This window comes from Mesoplodon mirus (assembly GCF_964341445.2).
Source record: "Mesoplodon mirus genome assembly, chromosome: 14".
Lineage (NCBI taxonomy): Eukaryota > Metazoa > Chordata > Mammalia > Artiodactyla > Ziphiidae > Mesoplodon > Mesoplodon mirus.
In genome coordinates, this window is record NC_138990.1 from 60,165,420 (window position 1) to 60,187,243 (window position 21,824).

General features: G+C 37.6%; 1 protein-coding gene across 2 annotated transcripts in view; it reads left to right on the forward strand.

Annotated features, from left to right (window-relative positions):
* The window catches only part of PLEKHH2 (pleckstrin homology, MyTH4 and FERM domain containing H2), a 117,504-nt gene extending 95,969 nt beyond the window's left edge, over window positions 1-21,535 (forward strand). For both annotated transcript variants that reach the window (XM_082643117.1, XM_082643118.1), the window contains exons 23-30: window positions 193-348; window positions 2,433-2,530; window positions 8,566-8,707; window positions 13,757-13,902; window positions 14,973-15,102; window positions 15,882-15,968; window positions 18,033-18,170; window positions 19,427-21,535. In XM_082643117.1, the coding sequence (XP_082499243.1) occupies window positions 193-348; window positions 2,433-2,530; window positions 8,566-8,707; window positions 13,757-13,902; window positions 14,973-15,102; window positions 15,882-15,968; window positions 18,033-18,170; window positions 19,427-19,606 (1,077 nt within the window). In that variant the 3' untranslated portion in view covers window positions 19,607-21,535. The remainder of the gene's footprint in view (window positions 1-192; window positions 349-2,432; window positions 2,531-8,565; window positions 8,708-13,756; window positions 13,903-14,972; window positions 15,103-15,881; window positions 15,969-18,032; window positions 18,171-19,426) is intronic.
* The last annotated feature ends 289 nt before the right edge of the window (window positions 21,536-21,824 follow it).

Below are 21,824 nucleotides of genomic sequence, written 5' to 3' on the forward strand. Positions count from 1 at the left end.
TCTTACATCAAGCTAATGACTAAGATGACATTAAATATCTCCAGCGGAGCTTTGGAAAAAAAGTTAAAACACCTAGATGAATACATGTTATCATTAATCATGCATCAAGAATGCCCTGTTTCCCCCCTGAAATCTAAGTTTGAAATGTGTGTACCTATTTATTAAGAGAACAACTTTGTTATTTCTGTTTAGGTAGTTGGATTTGATGCATCCACCACAGTGGAAGAATTTTTGAATACTTTGAACCAGGATACAGGGATGAGGAGGCCAGCACAGTCTGGATTTGCATTGTTCACAGATGATCCTTCTGGCAGGGATTTAGAGCATTGTCTTCAAGGAAACATCAAGGTAAAACCAACTCCTTTTAAGGAGGCAGACCCAGAAAACAGCAAAGAAGCTACTCTGCTATTTGCAAAAAGTTTAGCTCAAGAATTTTCCAAAAATTTAAGCAATCTAATTTTCATAATAAAAAAAATATTGCAGGACTTCGTTGAAGCCATAGAATTCTTAATACAATCTGCACACACACATACTCCATGTTAAAGAGAGGAAGAGGGGCTTCCCTGATGGCTCAGTGGTTGAGAGTCCACCTGCCGATGCAGGGGGCGCGGGTTTGTGCCCCGGTCCGGGAGGATCCCGCGTGCCGTGGAGCAGCTGGGCCCGTGAGCCGTGGCCGCTGGGCCTGCGTGTCCAGAGCCTGTGCTCCGCTGCTGGAGAGGCTGCGGCGGTGAGAGGCCCGTGTACCACAAAAAAAAAAAAAAAAAAAAAAAAAAAAAGAGAGGAAGAGGATTAGTAATTGTAATAATACCCTAAATATTAGGGTAAAAAGAGTGGAGGTGTGGAAGGTCTAATAAAATGGCTTTCCATTTTATTCATTCACTCAGCAATATTCATGGAATTATTTATTGTGTCCCAGGAGCTGGTCCAGACCCTGTGGGTAATATAAAGAAGGTCGAGAAATTGTCCCTGCACACAGTGAACTTCTAATTTGCTTAGGAAAGAGTAGCCTTATACACTGATAACCTTACATCTGAAAGTGATAAATATATTAAGAGCAAGGTGAACATTCTACAAAGGGAGAGATTAAGTTCAGATTGGAAATTAGGGAAGAGCTCAACTGGTCTTTGAGGGATTGGTAGAATACGGACCTGTGGAAATAAAGAAGAGATTCCAGACATAAGGAAGATCATGAGCAAAGACAGAGAATTGGAAGATTCTTTAAATGTTTTCTAGGTCATAGTAAAATAACTGTAATAAATTTTCCATCTAGCGATGGCAACAATTAAAAATATAGAATATAGAACCATAAGGAACTTTAGAGAAATAACCCACTTATTTTGCAAATGAGGAAACTGAAGCCCAGAGTGAAAAATGATTTATGGCAAATCAAACAGCTAGAACCAGGTCTGGACCCTCTTACTTGATGTGGTCCTTGATTGCTCTTGGGAATAAGTACCTTGTTATGGAGTAAAGGTATTTCTATGATTTGGAGATTAAAGAATTGGGGCAAAGCAAGGGACACACCCATGAGTTTAGAACATATGAAATATCAGTACTTTCATCTAACTCCCAAAAGGTCAGCTCCACTTGCAAAACGATCTGTTGGGTCTCCATGGGGTTCCGCAGACTATGTTAAAGCTCATATTTAGTTCCTTAGGAGTACTGGTCAGAAGATAGGATTTCCACCTCACTCCACCCCACCCCTGCCTTATTTCTTCAGCTGCATTTTGAGACATCTAGATAAATGAATGTCTTTTTCTTCTCAGCTCCAAGTATATACTGTTTAGATCAACAATTCCAAATGTAAATTTTTGAGACAGACATTCCTTGAGCACTGTTAATAATTAGTCAAGAAGATAAGCTAGTATTTTTGGTTGACTTGAGCTGAGTAAATATTAGGGGCTTTGGTGAATAACTGCTTACCCCATAATTCTGAAAACTGTTATTTATAATTCTCAAATGACCAGTTTAAAAAAAAAACCAAACATTTATTTGGTTCCTGAAGAATTTTTGTTCTTTCCCAATCAAAAATCTTAACATTATATTTCAGATTTCTTTGGTATAACTTCAGTTATTCCAATCTTTATAAACTCAGAAGGTGAGAAGTTGCTTCTTCAGTGACTAAATCATGAAAAAATTCCTGGAATCTCCTTGTTTCCAGTCTCATGCAGTCCTTCATTAAGATTCCTTTTTGAGTAAAAACTTCATGGCCATAGTCCAAAGTTAATGTGTGTCCAAAAGGATAAAGAGGACCAAAGAGTGATTTATAATTAAATTCTAAACTCAGAGCTGCAGAAGCTTAAAACAGAAAGCATCAGTCCATTTGGTTTGATCACATTAATTGAAAAATTTCAGTCTATAGACATGCTTGTCTTCAAAAAATACCCAATGTGAAAAATATTATGAATCTCCATTTTCCACTTCCCTTCTAGATTTGTGACATTATCTCTAAATGGGAGCAGGCTTCCAAAGAACAGCAGCCCGGGAAATGGGAAGGTACGAGAACTGTTCGTCTCACTTATAAAAACAGGTGTGTAATGCCATCGCCAAGTGCCAAAGTGGGAGTATACATCTATGTTCAAATCATGTACCTACAATTTAGTTTCCTATTGAATAGCCTTAAAAGTTATATTCATTTATATGTTTTCTTATAAATGGTAACTGTTTCTGTAGGAAGAGGAAGAAACTGTGACATAAATTTTTTTCTCTAATTCTAGTTTGTTAATGTCATGAATAATTATATTTTATAAAAATATGCACTTGGACAAAGATTAGAAAAAAACTATAGGAAAATATAGCTGCTCTCTTAGGGTAGTTGATATAATTTTTCACTTTCAAAATTTCCTTTAACACTATTATTACAGTTTTTCATAAGACTGAATACTCAAATACCGTACTGCAGATCTGTAGTAAGAAGTATTTGTTTACCCAAGTCTTTTAGAAGTGATATATTCATATCCATTCATTCTTATTCTTTCATATTCTCTCTTCCTCTGTATTTATTGAGCTTCAACTATAAGCCTGGCACTTAGCTAGATGCTCTGGATAAAATGATAATAAAAACAGACACAATCCCTGATCTTTTGGAATTTACAGGCTAGTGAGGAAGACGGTTGCTAATTTTACAATGACTCTAATGAGTATATAATAACATATTAAGTTATCTGAAAGAAAAGAGCATGGTTCTGTGAGGCACATGACAAGAATCCTGACCTAGCCTGGAGACTTCGGGAGGCTTCTTTAAGGAAATGATGCTTATGCCCATGTCAGAAGGGCGCTGAGAGTGGAAATGGATGGAAAAGGATGTTCAAAGCCTGTATAAGGAGGCTGCGCAGTGTTTCAGGAACTAGGAAAAAGCTGGTAGGGCTGGAGCACTCGCTTTCTCAACTGATAGAATTTTAAAAGACTTTGGCAAATGATCAGAAACCAGGTTTTCTTTCTTTCTTTCTTTCTTTTAATATCTTCTTTTCTTCCATGTATTAGTAGAAGGTGGTATTTAATAAAGAGTGTTCACTGACCAGGTCATATTAACTGTACAACAACAGCAAAAAAACTAAAAAAAAAAGTATTTTCTTGTTTTATTTGACTCTTATATCCCATAAAGTAAGGAATCTAAAATATCAGACCAAGAGCCTGGTAGAATTATTGGTGAAGTTTTGACTTCTTTCAGAAGGCTACTTTTGGAATATGTTCATAGATCTGAAATTGGGATATGAGAAGTAAGGGTACTATATAACATAAAGAATATAACAGCCTTTGATCCAGTTCAGGATCTCTTTTTCTGATACTTTATCCCACAGAAATACCCACATAAGTGGGCAAGAATATTCCAGTATTCTTTATAACAGTGAAAAATAAGTGTTGTAGGGGGTACTTAAGTTTACCAATAGGAGAACAGTTAAATAAATATTGTGGATTCCTCTTACACACTCAGACACTAAAGGGTCACCACTGTTTGAACAGACTCCTTTGATCTGAATAAATGGTGGTTTTGAGCCACTAGAGCTTCTCTGTTCAAGGGTTCATGAGCTGAGGTGATTCGCAGGAGTTCCGGGTAACGAGAAGGTAACTGTCAAGCTTTGGTATCTAAGGTTTTAAAATCTCATATTCGTAGAGATAAGCAGGATTACTTAGATACTAGAAATCTAATAGGCTGTACTCCCAGAGGAACCTGTCTCCACTGATGGCAGTCTTCATCTGTGGCCCTTTGGTGATTGGCAAGAACGGCAGCTGGAAGACGTGGACCTTCCAGATGTTTGTTTTAGTTTTGTGATCGCTGGAGCAGTGGTTCTCAAAGTGTGGGCCCTGGATCTGCAGCTTCAGTATCACATGGAAACACGTTGAAATGCAAATTATTTGGCCCCATGTCAGACCTACTGAGTCAGAATGTCTGGGGATAAGGCCCAGGAGTCTGTTTTAACAACTCTCCAGGTGATTCTTACTCATGCTAAGTTTTGAGAAGCACTGATCCAGAGGTCCGTGTTGCTGCCTGTGTCTTTTGTGGAAGGAAGCCAGCTCCTGGACCTGACCTGCCATATATCTTTATGTAGCAGAGGTTCAGGAATTCTCATTTGGTTTTGTTGGCACTAAGTGGAATTACATCCATGTCTAAGACTATTCCTAACACTACATAGCTTATGAATGCTGAATACATACTGATTTTGACTGTGATGGCCACAGTTGGAACCAAAATTAAATGGATGAAATGGAGAAAAGTGGTCTGAAAGACATAAGAATACTGTGCCAAGTCTAGCAAACACCACCAGGGAGGACAAAGACAGTCATGAGTAACACAATGCCTTGTTAACGACAACAACAAAGCTTTATGACAATATCTTTGACATCAGAGAAAAAGCAACTCGATCATAACGTTTAATTTTTAACAGAGGTCTGAAATGGCTGGATAGCCACAGCTATGAGAAAGTACTGTTTCTAAATGTGGTCGTGATTTGCACATGTGTAAAATAGCTTAGACAATGAGCCCTAATTTTCCAGTGACACAGTTAGGAGGGGAGCTGGCTGTGACCTACCGTGCAGCTGCGGACTTGATTCTTCATCTGTCAGGCAGCACTGTAATAAGCAACACTGAAGCACCAGCTCTCTTTATCATGGAATTTTTGCTCATATTTAGTAAGTTATGGAATTTTAATTATTTAGATTTAGGGGTTAAGGATCTAATTAACAGGTTTTTAACTTGTTCTCATAGAAAACCATTTGGTAACTAATGTTTAAATTCTATTCATATTTAAGCCACTTATTTAATTTGGTTTCTTACTATCTATTTGAAATTGCAAAATCAAAGCATGTTTTTAACAAAACAAAACTGGCAAGGGTCTTTCTCTACAGAGAACAACTCTTCCTTCTCCCCTCTTTGAAACAAAAGATTATTTTCAATAATTCTTTGTTATTGTTTTCTGGAACATAATTTAACATTCCCATCTCTGCCACCTTTAGCTGACTGTAAGAGCACCTATATCCATTGGATCCTAAGCTAAGAAGCCTCTTAACAGGTCACCTAGTTTATCCCATTTCTTCCAGCTGTGTTCACACCAAAAAAAAAAAAAAAAAAAAATCTAGAATGAAGAGACTCTTGTGATTCTAAAGACCTCTAGAGAAGACTCTCATCATCATAATAATAGTAATAATAATAACTACCACCAATATTTATTGAGCACTTACCATATGCCAGGCCCTATGCTGAGCTGTTTATATGCATCATCTCATTTAATCCTAACAACACCTCTAGGTAGGTGTTATCATTAATCTCCATCTTGTAGATGAGGAAACTGAAGCTTTAGAGAGTTAACTCATTTACCCAAGGCTACAGAAGGGATTTTTCAGGGTTTTTTTTGGCAAATAGTTTCCATATGTAACAATTCTCACCACCATTCATTTATCCATTCATGCCGTAAACATCTATCCAGTGTCTGCCAGTGCCAGGCCTTGTTGAAGCCCTAGAGATTCAAAGGTGAATAGAACTTTCCTACCCTCTAGAAATCTCACAGTTTATAGGGAGAGACAGACATGAATTCTTAGCAATGTGATTAATGCTGTAACAGTGACAGTACAGCAGAGTAGTGAAGAACATGGGCTCTGGAGAGAAACTGCCGGGTTAGAATCCTGGCTCCCCCACTCACTCTGTGACCTTGAACAAGTCACTCACCATCTCTGTGCCTCAGGTCCCCTCTATGTGAAGTGGAGATGAAAACAGTACATACCTTTAGGGTTGCCTGAGGGACTAAATGTTGGCAAATGTAAAGCACTTGGATCAGAGCCTAACACATAGCAGATACCCCAGTGATATTCGCTCTTATTGTGAATATAGCATGTCTGTTTACAAGCTGTTGTGCGAACAGAGAGGAAGGCTTCTCACAGTGGTGACTTCTGAGCACAGGACTTGTGGTAGCCATAGAGGCCGGAGGAGAACAGGGAAGGGGCGTCACAATTGCAGATTTCGTAGTGTTATCTGCAGACCATGGTGGACAGAGGAAGGAAGGAAGGTAAATAGAGAGTGAAGGCAGGCTGCTTCTTCAGTACGTTTACATGATAATGAGAAAGGCAACAGTAGGAAATAAATGCTCTGAGGACTGAAATATGGAGCCGGTCGGAGGCGAGCAAAAGGATTACCCAGCAGTGCCGAGAGCTCTGCTGAACTTGGAGCAGTGTTTGCTGATACTGGTCCACATAGTGACGTGATTTCCATCCCACAGTGTTCAGCTTCCTGGATGTCAAGTGAGGAGGTGGGCATTTGGGAATGCCCCTGCCTCCCAACGTGTGCCTTCCCTGCTGTGACAGAAGCCCCTTTCTCTGCTTCAGGTCCCTTTAGGATTGGAGAGCAGCTGGAAGCTGGTCCTATTGGGAGAGACTCAGATCATGTAACCCCGGCACCTTTCCTATTCAAGATCCGTGGATTTGATTTTCTGACTTCCTGATCATTTTTGTGACTCTTCAGTTCCTCTTCACATTCTCTCCAAATCCCTATATAGCTGTTGGAGCCCAAACTGTTCCATTAGGGGCTTGAGCCTATGATTCCTACAGGTTGTGTTCCTATATGTGTGTCTGGAATTGTTTTTCTCTTTTGTGCCTATAATGCTTCATTTTCCCTTCCCAGGTGCAGTCTTATTGGCACGCCAGAGATGATAGAAAATGCACTTTAGCTCTTCTTGCCTGTAGCCATTTGAACTACAGGTTCTTTTTTCCCTCCTAGCTGTATTACTAATTCAAACTTTGACTAAGAACCTTCCAGTGGTTAACACTTAGCTAAAAAAAACCCTACTGCATTATAGTGATGAATAAGACATAGTTCTTAACTTCAAGTGGAGAAAATAAGCTAAGTACAAAAACGTTCACATGCCAGAAAGGGAGGGCTTTTATCTTAAACTTTATTCTCTTTATTTTATATCCCTTTGCTAACACCATTTTGAATTTAGAATCGATTTCTATTGCCCAGCCATATTCTCCTACCAGTTAACAATTTGCCATCATGCAGTTACAGATAATTATTTTATCAAGAAACCACTCTGAATGATGGCCCAGGCCAGTGATTCTTAAGCTGGCGTGAACGGAAATAATAGTCAGAACGATGGGGAGGAAGAGCTTTTCAAAGTCCACCCACCCCGTGCTTCCCCCAAGATTCTGACCTGCTGCCCTCTCATTCCTTGCTATTTGAGGTAATTACCACGAAAGATTCCGTAACTGATGATAGGGTGTCCTCTCCCTATCATCAAGTGGATAGGGGAAAAAAGGCTGGAAATCCAGTTATAGCTAATTGAGCACACACTTAACAAATGCCAGATCTAAATCTCTGTTTTCCTGCCACTGTGTTGTCATGACAATATGAAGGTATGTCACGGTGCTGCTTACCCACCCCACTGTCACAGCATTTACAGTGTTTACAGTGCTCTGTGCCTGCCCTGCAGCCTGGAATCAGAGCCCCAGAAACCTCACATACCAAGAAACAGCACAGTGATTAAACACAGAGGGTCACTGAATTGAGGAAGACCTAGGCGAACAAAAGTCATGTCATGTTTCAACAAGTAATAATGGTAACATGTAAACTGTTTTTGAGATCCTAAGGCTGTTTATCAGAATGTGACATAAAAAAGTCAAAACATTTAAATGTGCAAATATTATCTTTTAGATTCCCGGAGAAAACTGCCCCACTTGACCATTCGATGTTGATTTTGAATTGAAACCTTCATTTCCTATTCCCTGGTGTGTCCAAAGTGTTTAGGAAAGATCATGGGTGTTTTGAAAACTGGGTTTATACAGCCCACTGGTGTCTGAGGTCCTTCCTCAGTAACACCTAAGGTATTAAGGTATTTCAGGGCGTAAAGGTAGCATAGAAGCATCCATCAGCCTCAACTTCAAAGCAGTTTTTCCTCAGTTTGCTGATAAACGTTATAAAGAATAGAAATAGAGGTCATTAATCGATAGTAATGGTCTAAGTTTGTATCATTGAGAGAACTATTGTTAGAGCAACCCCATATCAGTCCTCTGGATTTCTCTTTACTTTTTTCCCTTGTAAGTAGATCATTTAATGAAAAATTTCCTCTTTTTTTACAGACTGTATTTCTCAATGCAAGCTCGTGGAGAGACTGATAGAGAAAAGCTGCTGTTAATGTATCAGACAAATGATCAAATAGTAAATGGACTTTTTCCTCTGAACAGGGACCTGGCATTAGAAATGGCAGCTCTTTTAGCTCAGGTAACTTCCATGTTATATAGAGCGATGTTTTGTAATGATAAAATACTAATTTCTCCACTGAATTAAATGTAGTAAAACAATATACTTTTCGTAATTCTTTAAATTCAATTTGCTGTGATTAACACCTTAAAAATTACAGGCATTATAATTGCAGCCTGACTCCCATTGCTGACAATTGCGGTGATGTATGAGACAATATTCCATAAAGGGAACCTAGTTTCTTAATCTCTTGAAAATATCCCACTAAGCTTTGCATTTAATAAAGGAGTTTGAGTGTCGAACTGTGGGGTTGCGGTTGCCATGCTAAAATCGTTCAGTAGTCAAATAGGATCAGTCTTCTAAAAAGCTAAAGCACTTGCTTTTATTTACCTATTGTATCAATTAAGTTCAGTTGGCTGTAAACCACACACGCATGCAAATTACTAATGGCAGTTAAAATGGAAGTGTTATTTGTCTCTCATATGGAGAGTGTTGGGGCCCAGGGCAGTGTGCCCCCAAATATGCCTCAGTGGCATATTGATTATTTTTAATTAAAGTTACTTGAGAAACAGCTGGTGAAAAAAAATGATATATATTTAAAAAACACTCTGACCTCCCTCTTTTCCCTTAAAAGCAGGAAATAAATCTCCCATGTGAAAGTATCCTCCCTCTACCAGGAGGATAAAAAGCATCCTTGTCAACAGAGTTAGGGAATTCAAGGCTAAGAAAGCTGTATAAACAAACTTTGTTGCTTCTTCACTAATCTGCTATCCCAAGCACAAACCCCTTTGTTTTGTTAAATCTTCATAAATAATTGTTTCTTTGTCTAAAAATGATGTATAAACAGCCTGCTTTGGTCATTTCAGGGGTCCCATTTCTATGAGACCTCTGTGCGTTCAATTGGTTTTTTTTCTCCTGTTAATCTGTCTTGTGTCAGTTTCATTATTAGACCAGCTAAGAGAACTCCGGGTGGGGGGGGAATCTGCCCCTCCCCAGCGAGAGATAGACATGCTGGCGCCTCTACAGGCATTAGGGGCATGGTCTTTATCCTGCCCTCCATTCTGCTGTCATCTTCACGGTCCTGGAGGTCTGCCAGAGCTCCAGCCATTACATCAGTGTTCCAGGCATCATAATGGAGGAAGGACTGAAGAAGGGCATGCCCTCCTGCTTTTGAGAAACTTCCCAGCAGTTACACAGAACGCTTCTATTTATGTTTCTCTGTCAAAACTTAAGTCACACAACCTTGCCAACCTATAAGAGAGACTGGAGAATGTGGCCTTAGCTGGGCAGCAGTGAGCCCAGCTAAATTCAAGGTTTTTATTATTCAGAAAGCAGGAGAGAATGGTCATAAGAGACAACCCACAGTCTCTACCCCATCTGGGTCTTTGCACAGGTTAATTAAGGGAAAATGATGTGTCGGCTTAGATTCCCCAGGGTTTTCAGTCTTCTCCCTCTACATACCATCCCAGGACATCTTACTCATTCTCTTAATTTTATCTAGCACCTGTGCTGATGATTCCCAAATCTTTTCTCTCCAGCTCATATTTCTTTCACGGGCTCCTTAAATTCGACATATCGGGAGCTAATCATCTTCCCTTCTTTTCCTTCACATTTTGCATATTCACTGCCTCCATTCAGTCCGCCAAGCAAGCTTCAAATCGAGGAATCATCACTGCCTCTGCCCTCCCTCTCTCCCTTTCCCCCAGTTAAAATGTGCCCTGCCCATTTTAACTCTGTTCCCTCCTCTCCATGCTGACCACCATTGCTATGGTTCAGACCATCATCACATCCTGCCTGCTGTCCTGCATCAGGCTTCTAACTAATGTGTTTTTCTCTTGTCTGGTCCCACACACACTTCTATCCTCCATGCAGAATCTAGAGAGATTGTTCCAATTACCTATTGCTGCATGGCAAATGACTCCAAGACTTGGCTCAAAAGGACAGTTTGGGCAGGGATGTATAAGGGCAGCTTGTCTCCGCTTCATATGGCATCAGCTGGCATAGCTTGTAGACTGGTTGTGACTCTATAGCTGAGGGCTGGAATCATCTGAAGGCTCATTCATTCACACGTCTTGTGGCTGATGCCAGCTCTTACTTGGAACTTCTGCTGGGGAATGTCAGCCGGAAGACCTACTCGTGGCCTCTTAAAGTGGTTGCTTGTGCTTCCTCACAGAATGGTGGTGGGGTGGCAAGAGCTGTCCCAGAAGAGACAAGATGTGGAAGCTGCCATTTTCTAAGGTCTGGGCCTAGAAACTGCCGTGGTGGTTTGTCAGGCAGCAGTAATATACAGTAACTGGAATGGAGATATAGCAAAAATGTGAATCTAGCTGTGTCATTCTCTTTACATGGAGGGACTGTCATGATCTAAACTCTGCCTGCCTCTCCAGCCTTGTCTTTTAATACTCTCTACCTTGAACTGTATGGTCCTGAGTTGTATATGATTCACTTATTCTTACCTCTTAAACGTTACTTGTCTCCTCTGCTTGGAACACCTCTACTCCCATGCCTCCACCTGTTAACTTCAGCTTATCCTTTAGTTTTCATCTTAGGGGTCACTCATTCCAGGAAAACCTTCTTGACTTCTGCCTGGTTGGGTTAAATGTTCCTCTTGGGGTTTCTGTAATGCCCTGCACGTATCTATTACTGTCCTGACCCCAGTGGTTTACTATTAGTTATTTGTTTCTGCTTTGCACCACTGACTGGGGCCTTCCTGAGAGCAAGGGCTCTCTCTGTTCATCTTTGTATCTAGCACAGTGCCTTACACACAGTCCGTTCTCCATAAATGTTCTTGGATGAATGACTAGTTGATAATTTAGTTTACTTTCATAACAATTTTATGGTCATCCAGACTTTAAAGCATTTAGTGCTACACTGAGTGTTCCGTTTTTGCAAGTGATAAAAAGCTGAAGAAATGAGAACTAGGTCACATTTTTTCTTGGTGATAGGATTAGGAATGATTTCCTATCACATGCCATTCTAGGCTTTGGTTCTCTAAAGGCACAGATGCTCTGTTAAAATCACTCTTATTTTTGCTAAAATTTAAGTTCATCGTCTTACTTTTTAATTTTCTGGGGAAAGCTCCTCCAAGAAAAATTATCATATCCTTTGGAGATACACACTTCTAATATTTTTTAGATGAATTTTCGGAAGGGGTAGAAAGGTAAAACCATACACCTAGAAAATTCTGAGCATGTTACTAACTAAAAAGTGTAATTTCTCCATCTACCAAAGGAAGATTAAATAATACCTCTGGTCTCTTCCTCAGAGTAGTTTTTGTGAAGATAAATGAAATATGCTAAGGAAATCTGAGGTCTGTAGAGGAAAATAGTTATTTCTGTTGTAGATTTGCATATCTATAGGTCCTTGTTGATATTCTCTGTCTTAATCAGGAAATTCTTGGAGCTGATGTTCTGATTGCTGTACATGGTGTCTGGTAAGGGGTCATGTTGATATGAGGTGTATTGGAGATTATCTGAGTTGATTCTCCAAACATTTGGAGTTGATTCTCCAAACATTTATTGTGCTCATTCTGTGCCACACAGTATGCCAGGAGCCAGAGAGGGAGACCCTGAGCTTGAATATCCCACTACAGGGTTCCCTAACAGCCAAGCTTGCCTTAAGTGGCCTCTATGTTTGTAACTATTGTTTGTCCAACTGCCATATCCTTAGAGGTTATTTCCTGGTCTAAGGGTTCACAGCTAGCTGTGCTGAGTACTGCCTGGTGATAGGTGGAGACAATGAAAAGCTTGCTCTGGGGGAAGGATTTCGATGTATTTGAAGAGCATATGGACAACTTTTATTTGGTGTGAGGAAATTAAGATGATACCTGACTAGATAGGAGATGAGGGTGAAAAAACTGAACAGCAAAGCCAAGCCAAGAAACCATCAAGTAAGGGACCAGGTCAAGGAAACTAGAAAGTCATAAGAATAGACTGTAAGGGCAAAGCTCAGCTGAGGAATTTAGACAGTAGCTGGTCAGATTAAGAACTAGATAAAGGAGGTCACGGGGTCAGAATCTCAGAGGCTGGTTGTGCTAACAGCTTACTTGAAGGCAGAGGGCCCTTTTGAGATGGAGACCCAGGGCTTTCTATAAGACCATCCCAGTCTTGATGGAACCCTCCATCTGCTTGCTGGAGAGTACTCTAGGTAAGGATGTGGAAGTTCAGTATGTCCCCCACCCCATCTCACTTGTTGAGCCCTCTTTGGTACTCTATACAAAGCATTTAACACAGATTATCACAAGTATTTATTTATTCTTCAGTCTCCCCTACTAGACAGTAAACTCTTTGAGGATAAGAACTATGTTCAACTTTTTTCTTTCTCATATAAATTAGCACAGTGCCTGGCATATAACAGGGACTCAGTATAGGTTTGGGTAAATGAATGGGTGGGAGAGTAGATGGAGAGATGGATGGGTGATTGGTTGGATGGGTTGGCAGAGGATGGCATCTGTGTAGCCTGTTAATGGAAGTAAGGATTGAACATTGTTTCATTCAGGGAAAAGGGGGAATGAAGGGCTTTATTTCCAGAAATGACAGAATAATAGATTGAGGGGATGAATACAGTAACATTTATGGAGAAAATCTAGGAAGAAAGTAATGAGAAAATAGTACTTGCTCCCATGATGTTCGGTAGAGATCCTGAAAAAGTCCAAGTAATACTTTTTAAAGATTTTTCATAGCTTTATAACTTTTTAATTTTTCACTTCTAACTTCTATTTTGCCTTACTATTATCAACCAAAATGGTACCTTAAAAATGAAAAATTATCTGGTGCTGTTACAGGAATGATAGAGTAAGTGACCTTTAGCGAATACTACCAGATATTAACCTAGAGTGATTAATGTAGAGATGAAACTGGAATGTTTAAATTATAGATTTTTCTCATAATTAGACTTCAAATGAAATTTAAATAATAGTATTTATATATGATTATAAATTCCATAATCACACAATCATGACAAATAGATTTATATATTGTATGTTATGAAGAATGTTTAGAAAGAAACCTAATCTTTCTTAAAATTCTTTTTTAATATCCTGTATTTTCTCTTTTTTGGGTTTCCACTTAGGTGGAGATTGGAGATTTTGAAAGACCTTTTTCTACTCCCGCAGGGCATGTTACTAATCAGTGCAAAGCAAATCAAACCATAAAACAACTCATAGAGAAATTTTATCCTAAAAGGTATAGAGATGACTCTTCTGAAGAACAGTTAAGGTAAAGAACTATTTGTAACTCTTGAAAAGGCAGATGCACACTAGTTTTTCAGTGACATTTTTCTGTTCAAATTTTTAAGATGAAAAAAATTGTACATAATAATTTTCTCAGGATTTTTAAAATACTGTTGAATACCAAGAGATTATAGTTCTTTTTATTTAAGATGTGCCTAGAAACTGTAGTATCTAGATTTAAACTTTTTTGAATGAGAAAAAAATCTACCGTAATTTAGAAGATCTACTTTTCATTTGACCTTATTCATTCTTGTCCAAATTAATCATGCTAATAAAGAAAAGGAAAAAATTGGCTAATAAGATGTTTAATTTTATGAAGTGTTTACCAAAAAATTTTTATCTCTTAGGGTATTCCATTATAAACAAATTGGAATAAAAATAAACTATCTTCTTACACAAGATTTTTTATTATAATATAAAATTTTAATTAAACTGAACTAATTTGAAGTTTTGATTTTTGAGACCATATAAAGAAAAGCTGTAGATTCAAAAATAGAGGCAAATCCAATTCACCATGAATTTTTCCAAAACAGAAACATTTGAGATCAGTCTGTTGTCTGTGTAGAATAAGTGGTTGCCTTCGTGCTTTTGTTTAAGAGGTTTCCCCTGCAGCTAGCATCTCTCCAAACCAGGAGTGGTAGCACCTAAAATTCCACTGTTGGGGATTCATTCTTCAGTCTTGACTTCTTGTACTTTTCTTTAAAAATGAAAGTTATTCCCATGAGAACTTACCTTTTAAACTAATTTATGCGAAGGTTTGATGTTAGCTTATCAGATTTTAAAATTTTACCTGAAGGGAGTGGGGAGCAGGGAACTTAGGTCATACATACTGAGAGCACTAACCATAGGAGAATTTGGTGGAAGGAATGCTACAAAAAGGACTAGGGGTAGACAGTGGTGAGATGAGACTCACAGAACAACAGCTTCACCTCGGTTGTGAGTATGTCTCCCAGTGGTGCTTAGGATTGGCTCAAGGAGAGCTTTATCTTGGGAGGATGATACACTATTTATGTGTTTTTCTTTTGTGTTTTTGTTTTTGTTCTTTTCTTTTTTTAGGCAGCTTTGCCAGCGACTGTCAACCAGATGGATGGCCCTCCGGGGACACAGTGCTGCTGATTGTGTGCGAATCTATTTGACAGTAGCCAGGAAGTGGCCATTCTTTGGTGCCAAATTGTTTCTTGCAAAAGTAAGAAAGAATGGGGGGCTATTCAGTTCAGTAAAATATAAAGTGATAACCTGAGTAACCCCAGGTTTAGTACATTTGGCTTTTTAAAAGAAGATAAGGAAATTTCCAACAATTTAAAGAAAACCATGAAGGGACACTAAGGAAAAGGAAGGAAAGCCATCAGCGTCTCTGTCTTTTCCCTTCCGTTCCACTTCCCCGTACCGTAAATCATTTCTTACACTCAGTAGGCTTAATCGTTAGACTGAAGACAACAGGTGAACTCTGCTTTCTTCTCTTTATTCATTCATCCATTCACTCATTTACTCTCTAACTCATTTGCTCATTCATTTAGTATTTATGAATTCTGTTTTCCAAACATTGAGCTAAGCTCTAGGGATACATAAGCCCATGGTTTCAGATAGGTTGTACTCACACTTCCAGGAACTCACAACCAGTATGGCAATAGGCCTGGAAACAACTATTGTGTGGAGAATATGGTTAAGGGTGACATGAACAGAGTGATGCAGGAACACTGAAGAAGGAGAGATGAAACCTGCTGGGGGTTAGATTAAGAGGCCTGTCCAAATGCACACGTTAATAAATGGCAGATCTGGGTCTCAAACCCAGGTCTGCTAATTCACTCCTCTTTCCATTATACCACACTGCTTGCTCCCCAGGTGAGATTTTTAATAATAAGATGTTGTTGTGTTATTGCAAATGCTGCATTGCATTTACACTGAAAAATATTTCTGTAATTTTGCTTAGCATTTATTATGTAGTGTATTTTCACCTCTTCATAGCCTGTAACCCCATCATCACTTGGAAGTACTTTCATGTGGCTGGCTATACATGAGGATGGTTTAAGCATCTTAGAGTACAACTCCATGGTAAGATTAAATCCTTAAGTTCTGCATTGAGTCAGCTATTTCCATTGCTCAGTGTACTGTAAACAGAAGGTAATGATATCTTAATCTGACTTTTCTCATACACAGAAAACACTCTGCCTAATACTATATAATGAATAGTCATTTTACAAATATAACTATGGTTACAATTTAATCTTTTAAATCAAGATTAGACAGGTTATATATTGTGTATGAGAAAAATATTAAGATACCATGACTAAATTGCAATCATGGTTGTATTTGTAAAATGACTGTTCATTTACTGTGTTTGGAAGATTGCTTCCTGTGTAAAATGAAACTGTTGAAGATAACATTAAGGTAGAAACTTTAGTTACCAAAGTTTTAAGTTCAGTTTCACGAAGCCTTCTATAACAATTTCTGTACTATCCCATAATATCAATTACCAGTTCATTTGTACATAGACAGCATCTTAGAGCTTTTTACATGATTAAATATAAAGTCAAACTGTGATTTCTATTTATTCATTTATTCATCTGAAATTTATTTTCTATCATATTTTATATGTATCAGAGTACTTTTAAAATTTTTGTTCTTTTTTTTTTTTTTTTAACCTGTTAGGCAAGGATTGCTAAATTCACCTGGTAGGTGTAGTGGGCTCTCCTACTTGTGGCTATAGTCAGGATCACTGAGAATTTCTTGGAAACGAGGTTATCCTTTAGTGTTATAGTAACTGTTTCTCCTTGTAATTGCTGAAAAACTTTTTTGAAGGCGTTTATGTTTCCTGAATGCCTTTTAGTTCTTGAATAGATAATCTGAAGATAGATTATAAAATCAGTGACTTAAAGTCAACAGAAATAGTACACAAGTACTGAGTTACCTTAGCTAGGTAAACCAGTTCCTAGATCCTGGGGATGGACCTGCAGGTCAGGAAGTAGACGTTCAGCCTGCAGCCCTAGAGGTGTTCAGTGCTGGGATGGTCTGCTCAGACTCTTGTAAGCTCATCATTAGATACGCAGATTCCTTTCCTTTTAGACTGCACATCTTTGACTTATATTATTTAAATTGTTTTAGTAACACATTGGGAAAAAATATTTGCTGCATGTATGATGAAGGGTTGGTATCCTTTATGAATGTGGATGTCTTATCAAACAGTGAGGAGATGATGAACATACCAATAGACAAATGGGCTGAGGCAATTCACAGAAGAAATACTAATGTTCAATAAATGTATTTTTAAATGTTAATCTCACCATCAATCAAATAAATTCGGTTTAATACAGTGAGATTCTACTTTTCACCAATCAGATGGGCAGAGCTTCAAAAGAATGATGATATTCTCTGTTAGCAAGACTGTAATGCTGGGAATGTAAATGGGTATAACCTTTTTGAGTTTGGAAAGATTTACTTTTTTGAGATAGCAATTTCAGCTGTTGAGGTTTATAACCAAAGAAATAATTAGGCTATGTGTATTATGAAATATGTCCCAAAATATTCATTGGCGTATTGTTTAAGATAGTAACAAATAAAAAAAACTTAAATATTCTTCAGTAGGAGATTAGTTAAATAATGGCTGTGTGTCTATAAAATCCAAATAAATGTCTATAAAATCATTTAAAATGTTATACAAGTACATTTGTTGTCATGGAAGGATGTTCATAACATATTAAGTTAAAAGCAGAATGTTAAAAAAAAGTAGTATGTATGATACTGTTTATGTTTACATATATCAAATGATATTGTATATGATATTATGATATTATATATCAGGGTGAACTATGTGGATTTGCCAATATTTGACCTTTTTTTTTACCTTAAAAAGCATCAGTTTCACATGGTTCAACCAGATAGATAGATAGATAGAAATCTTAAGGACAAATACAGTGTAAATGCTATGTAAATAGTTGCTGGTGCATGGCAAGTTCAAGTTTTGCTTTTTGGAACTTTATGGAATTTTTAAAACATATTTTCCATCTTCAGTGGTTGACCACATCATCATTTTAATGGAGATACATGTTATTAATCATCTCTCATCTTTCTTTGAAAATAAAGATTGTATAACATACTTACTTTTATTTCTCTTTGAAGAGGTTAATAATCAGCTATGTGTACAAGAGTCTAATGACCTTTGGAGGTTATCAAGATGATTTTATGATAGTCATTAACAATGCACATTCAAAGGACAAACCAACAGAGAAATTACTTTTTGCCATGGCAAAACCCAAGGTGAGTAGAAGGCTTTATGCTAACTTTTTTATGCTAGTTTTTTTCATACTAAAACATATATTGTACAAAGAATAAGTTCCTCATGGGAAAACAGACTCTGCTTACAATCAAACAACCACAGGGCCAAATTCTGGCTTACCTTATCTTTCTAAACCTTGGTTTCTTCATCTAAAAAATGGTATGATGCTATGATGCTACTTTTTTTTTTTCTGGATTAAGAATAAGATGAAGGAATTGTAAGGTATTTATAGCCCAGTGCCTGGTATACAGAAAGTTCAAAATAAGTGGTCCTGGCATAAGTTGTTATTGTCAGGTACTTTATACACATTACCTTATTTCCTTGGAGTAATTCACTTTATAGACTCATTATTGAGAAGAGTGAGGTTTTAAAATTAAGGCATACTTGTTTCTTTACTATTTTTAGCACACTATGTAGTTTTAATGTCTCTAAGTAAAAGCAATAAATAAAAGGGCTGCATTATAACATGTAACTCTGATTTTAGGGGAAAAAATGAGAAATTAATTTTTCTAAGACTTTGTCTTAAAATTCTCAACTAAAAGAGACTACTTTTTTAGGATTTGAAACTTTAAAACATGGCATATATATTTCTTCATTAACTCTATACTTAAGTGGAGTCTGTACGTGTAGAAGATCGTGGTACACTCAGTGCTTTAGTCTAAAGAGTTGGTACAATACACTGAACTTCTTATTCATGTGTCCACAAATGTGGCTTTAGGATAACTGGTAGAATTGTACTACTGTCACATTTTCTAATGTTGCCACTAAATTTGGTTTTTTTTTTAAAGTATCACTTTCTGCTGGTTTAAGTAATGGGAAAATAGGTCGGTGCCTTGATGGTGCTGAACATGTAAGTACAGTTGACTCTTGAACAACATGGGTATGAACTGCACGGGTCCACTTACACATGGATTTTTTTTCAGTAGTAAATACTGCATTACTACACAATCCATGGTTGGTTGAATCCGTGGATGTAGAACTGCAGATACAGAGGAACCGTGGCTACAGAGGGGCACTGTAAAGTTATGCATGGATGTTTGACTGCTTAGAGTGTTGGGGCCCCTAACCCCTGTGTTGTTCAAGGATCAACTGTACTGCACTGCTTGATCTGGTTAAAAGGGGAATCTGGTAGCCTGGGCACTTGCAGATGGAGACCACCCATGGCCAACCCTTCACTCTCTTTTGGAAGTGATGAGACCTTCTCAGGAGAATAACAATTCCATTTTTCTTGTTTTAGATTCTTGAAATCACTCTTTTGATCGCCAGCTACATAAACAACTTCTATCAGCAGAAGGCGGTTCACCACCTCTCTGCTCCAGCGCTGCTGTCAGCTCGGACCCAGGGTCCTCAAGCCAGGGTGATGGGAAGCCAGCCCCTTCTGTCAAGCAGACCAACCAAAGGCCCCACTTTACTCTGAAAGCTCAGGGGCCTGAACATTCACTCCCTGTCCTCTAACCAATGGCTGCATCGGCTCCAAATAAGTTCATTTACATCCTGGAAGCACGGCACACGCACAGTGGTAGTCCATTCTTTAAAAATAATGAGGGTTACTCTCTTTCATTTGATTCATAAATATTCAAATGAATGCTAGTAATAAGACCTAAACACAGATTTTCCCACGTGCTGATTTTCTCTTAGCTTAACTGGGTTAGAATTTGTCATTTTTTTCCATCACCTTCTCCTTTGCCATCAGACACATCAAGGCTTTTTTCTCTTTTTTAAAAAAATACTCTCACAATCTTTAGAAAGTGAGATTCAAGGGAGTTTTTCCATACTCTCATTTGGCAAACCAGTTGATTATGTGGAAATGCTCATTGCCAAAAAATTAAGTACTGTAATTAAATGTGCTTTTAATTAATGATATGGTGTTTAGAAAGAAGTAGAGTATACAGTTTAAGAAACAGCTGCAGGGTGGTGTTGAAGGGTAAGTTTTAGAGCAAGTGCAGTAAGTCTTCTGGCCCTATGAATCATTGTGTGAGAAAACAGGAGCTAGGTAACCAGAACCTCCTATGTGGTTTTAGAAAGTGTACCCTGTCACCTTTTCAGATCACTGGAGTGTAAAACTTAAAATGAGGCAGTGATTCCTGACATTCTTTGGCTGTCAGCATAACCCAAGTTCACTGGAATATTGCCCACATTTCATTGTATTGGTGCTGGGTCATCTTGACCTTGCTTTGTTAAATAATAATATCTATGAAAACAAAGACCATTCTTAAAGCTTTGCCTCATACAGTCCTTTTTAATTATAGTTTGAAAATAAATTCCCAAAAATATTTTTTAAAAGAAAAGAGAAAGTAACTCTTCTGTCAAAGGAGGCAAATTTTTAGTTGAAAGAGTCTAGAAATGTATTACTTTACTAGGTTACGTAAGTGGTCAGTACATTCCGGTTTGTGTCAAAATAAAGTACTTATTATTCATGATAAAAATGAAACTGTGATAAGACATGAAAATTATATTGCAAAAATGTTTAATTGAAATAGTAATCATGAGTATACTTAATTTTATTTATGTGTAGAATATTTTATATTTATATGTTGGACTTATATTTATCACTCTGTGTATGGTATTTTTTTAACCAATTGGAAAAAAAAAGTTAGCTGCTGAATTAATTTGTTGGCAGAGCCTTCATGTTTTCTTTTTTGCTGCTTTCTCCCTATGGCAATGTACTGTTCTCACAATAAGCCTTTTAAAAATGTTCCATCCCATGTTAGCATCCTTCTAAAGGACAGAGCCAAGAAGTATATTGATCAAGTAAGATTTTGCTTTATTAGTACTGACAAAGGTAAAAAAAAAAACCCATAGAAATAGATTGCCATTTACTATTTCTCCTAAATCTTTTGAACCACAACCACTCACTGGGTAAGCAAATTAATTTCTGATAATAAATTGGTTACCAGTTTGAGATGACTCTCAGGAGCCTTTTGGCTGGGATACAGTAGTTTCTGAGTTCCCAGAAAACCATTTAATAATCATTAGTTGGTGAACCACAGGCTTGGCAGAGCTGTTACATATGTGTGAGGACTTTATTCTCAGGCAATAGTTAGTTCACCATCTGGTAAGCCCCCCCAAAATCTAATTTAAACAAGTAGTGAAGGCTTAGCTTAAATGGTAGTACCCTAGACTTGGCATTTATTTTTGATAGAGCAGAGATAAAATATTTTGATGGAAAGAAATCAATTTCCTGTAACTGATGATGTGAAAATTTTATTTTCTGGGAAATTACTTTTATATAGCCATTTAAAAAATTCAAAGTATGTTATTATGATTGGTTACAAGAGAATAATGTTACATGTTTAATTGTAATATTTGTCTCCTATCATTTTCTTCCCTTTCAATCATAATAAATGATTTACAAAACCCATTTCAAGCATTATCTTTTGAATAATCTTCAAGAAATACCTAATGTTTTCATTGTCAAAGCTGAGGTGTGCTACTAGTGAAAATGGTAGTTATTACCTCCTTCTCTTGCACTCATGCTTTGTCTTCTGTGTTGCTTTGTTTTATCCATATAAAAGGAAGCTGTTTTGGCAAATTATAAGTTTCGTATGTATGTATGCATATTGACACATATACAATATGTATAGATCATGGGGTTCTCCCATGATTTCATAATAAGCTCCTTATAGGTAAGTTGA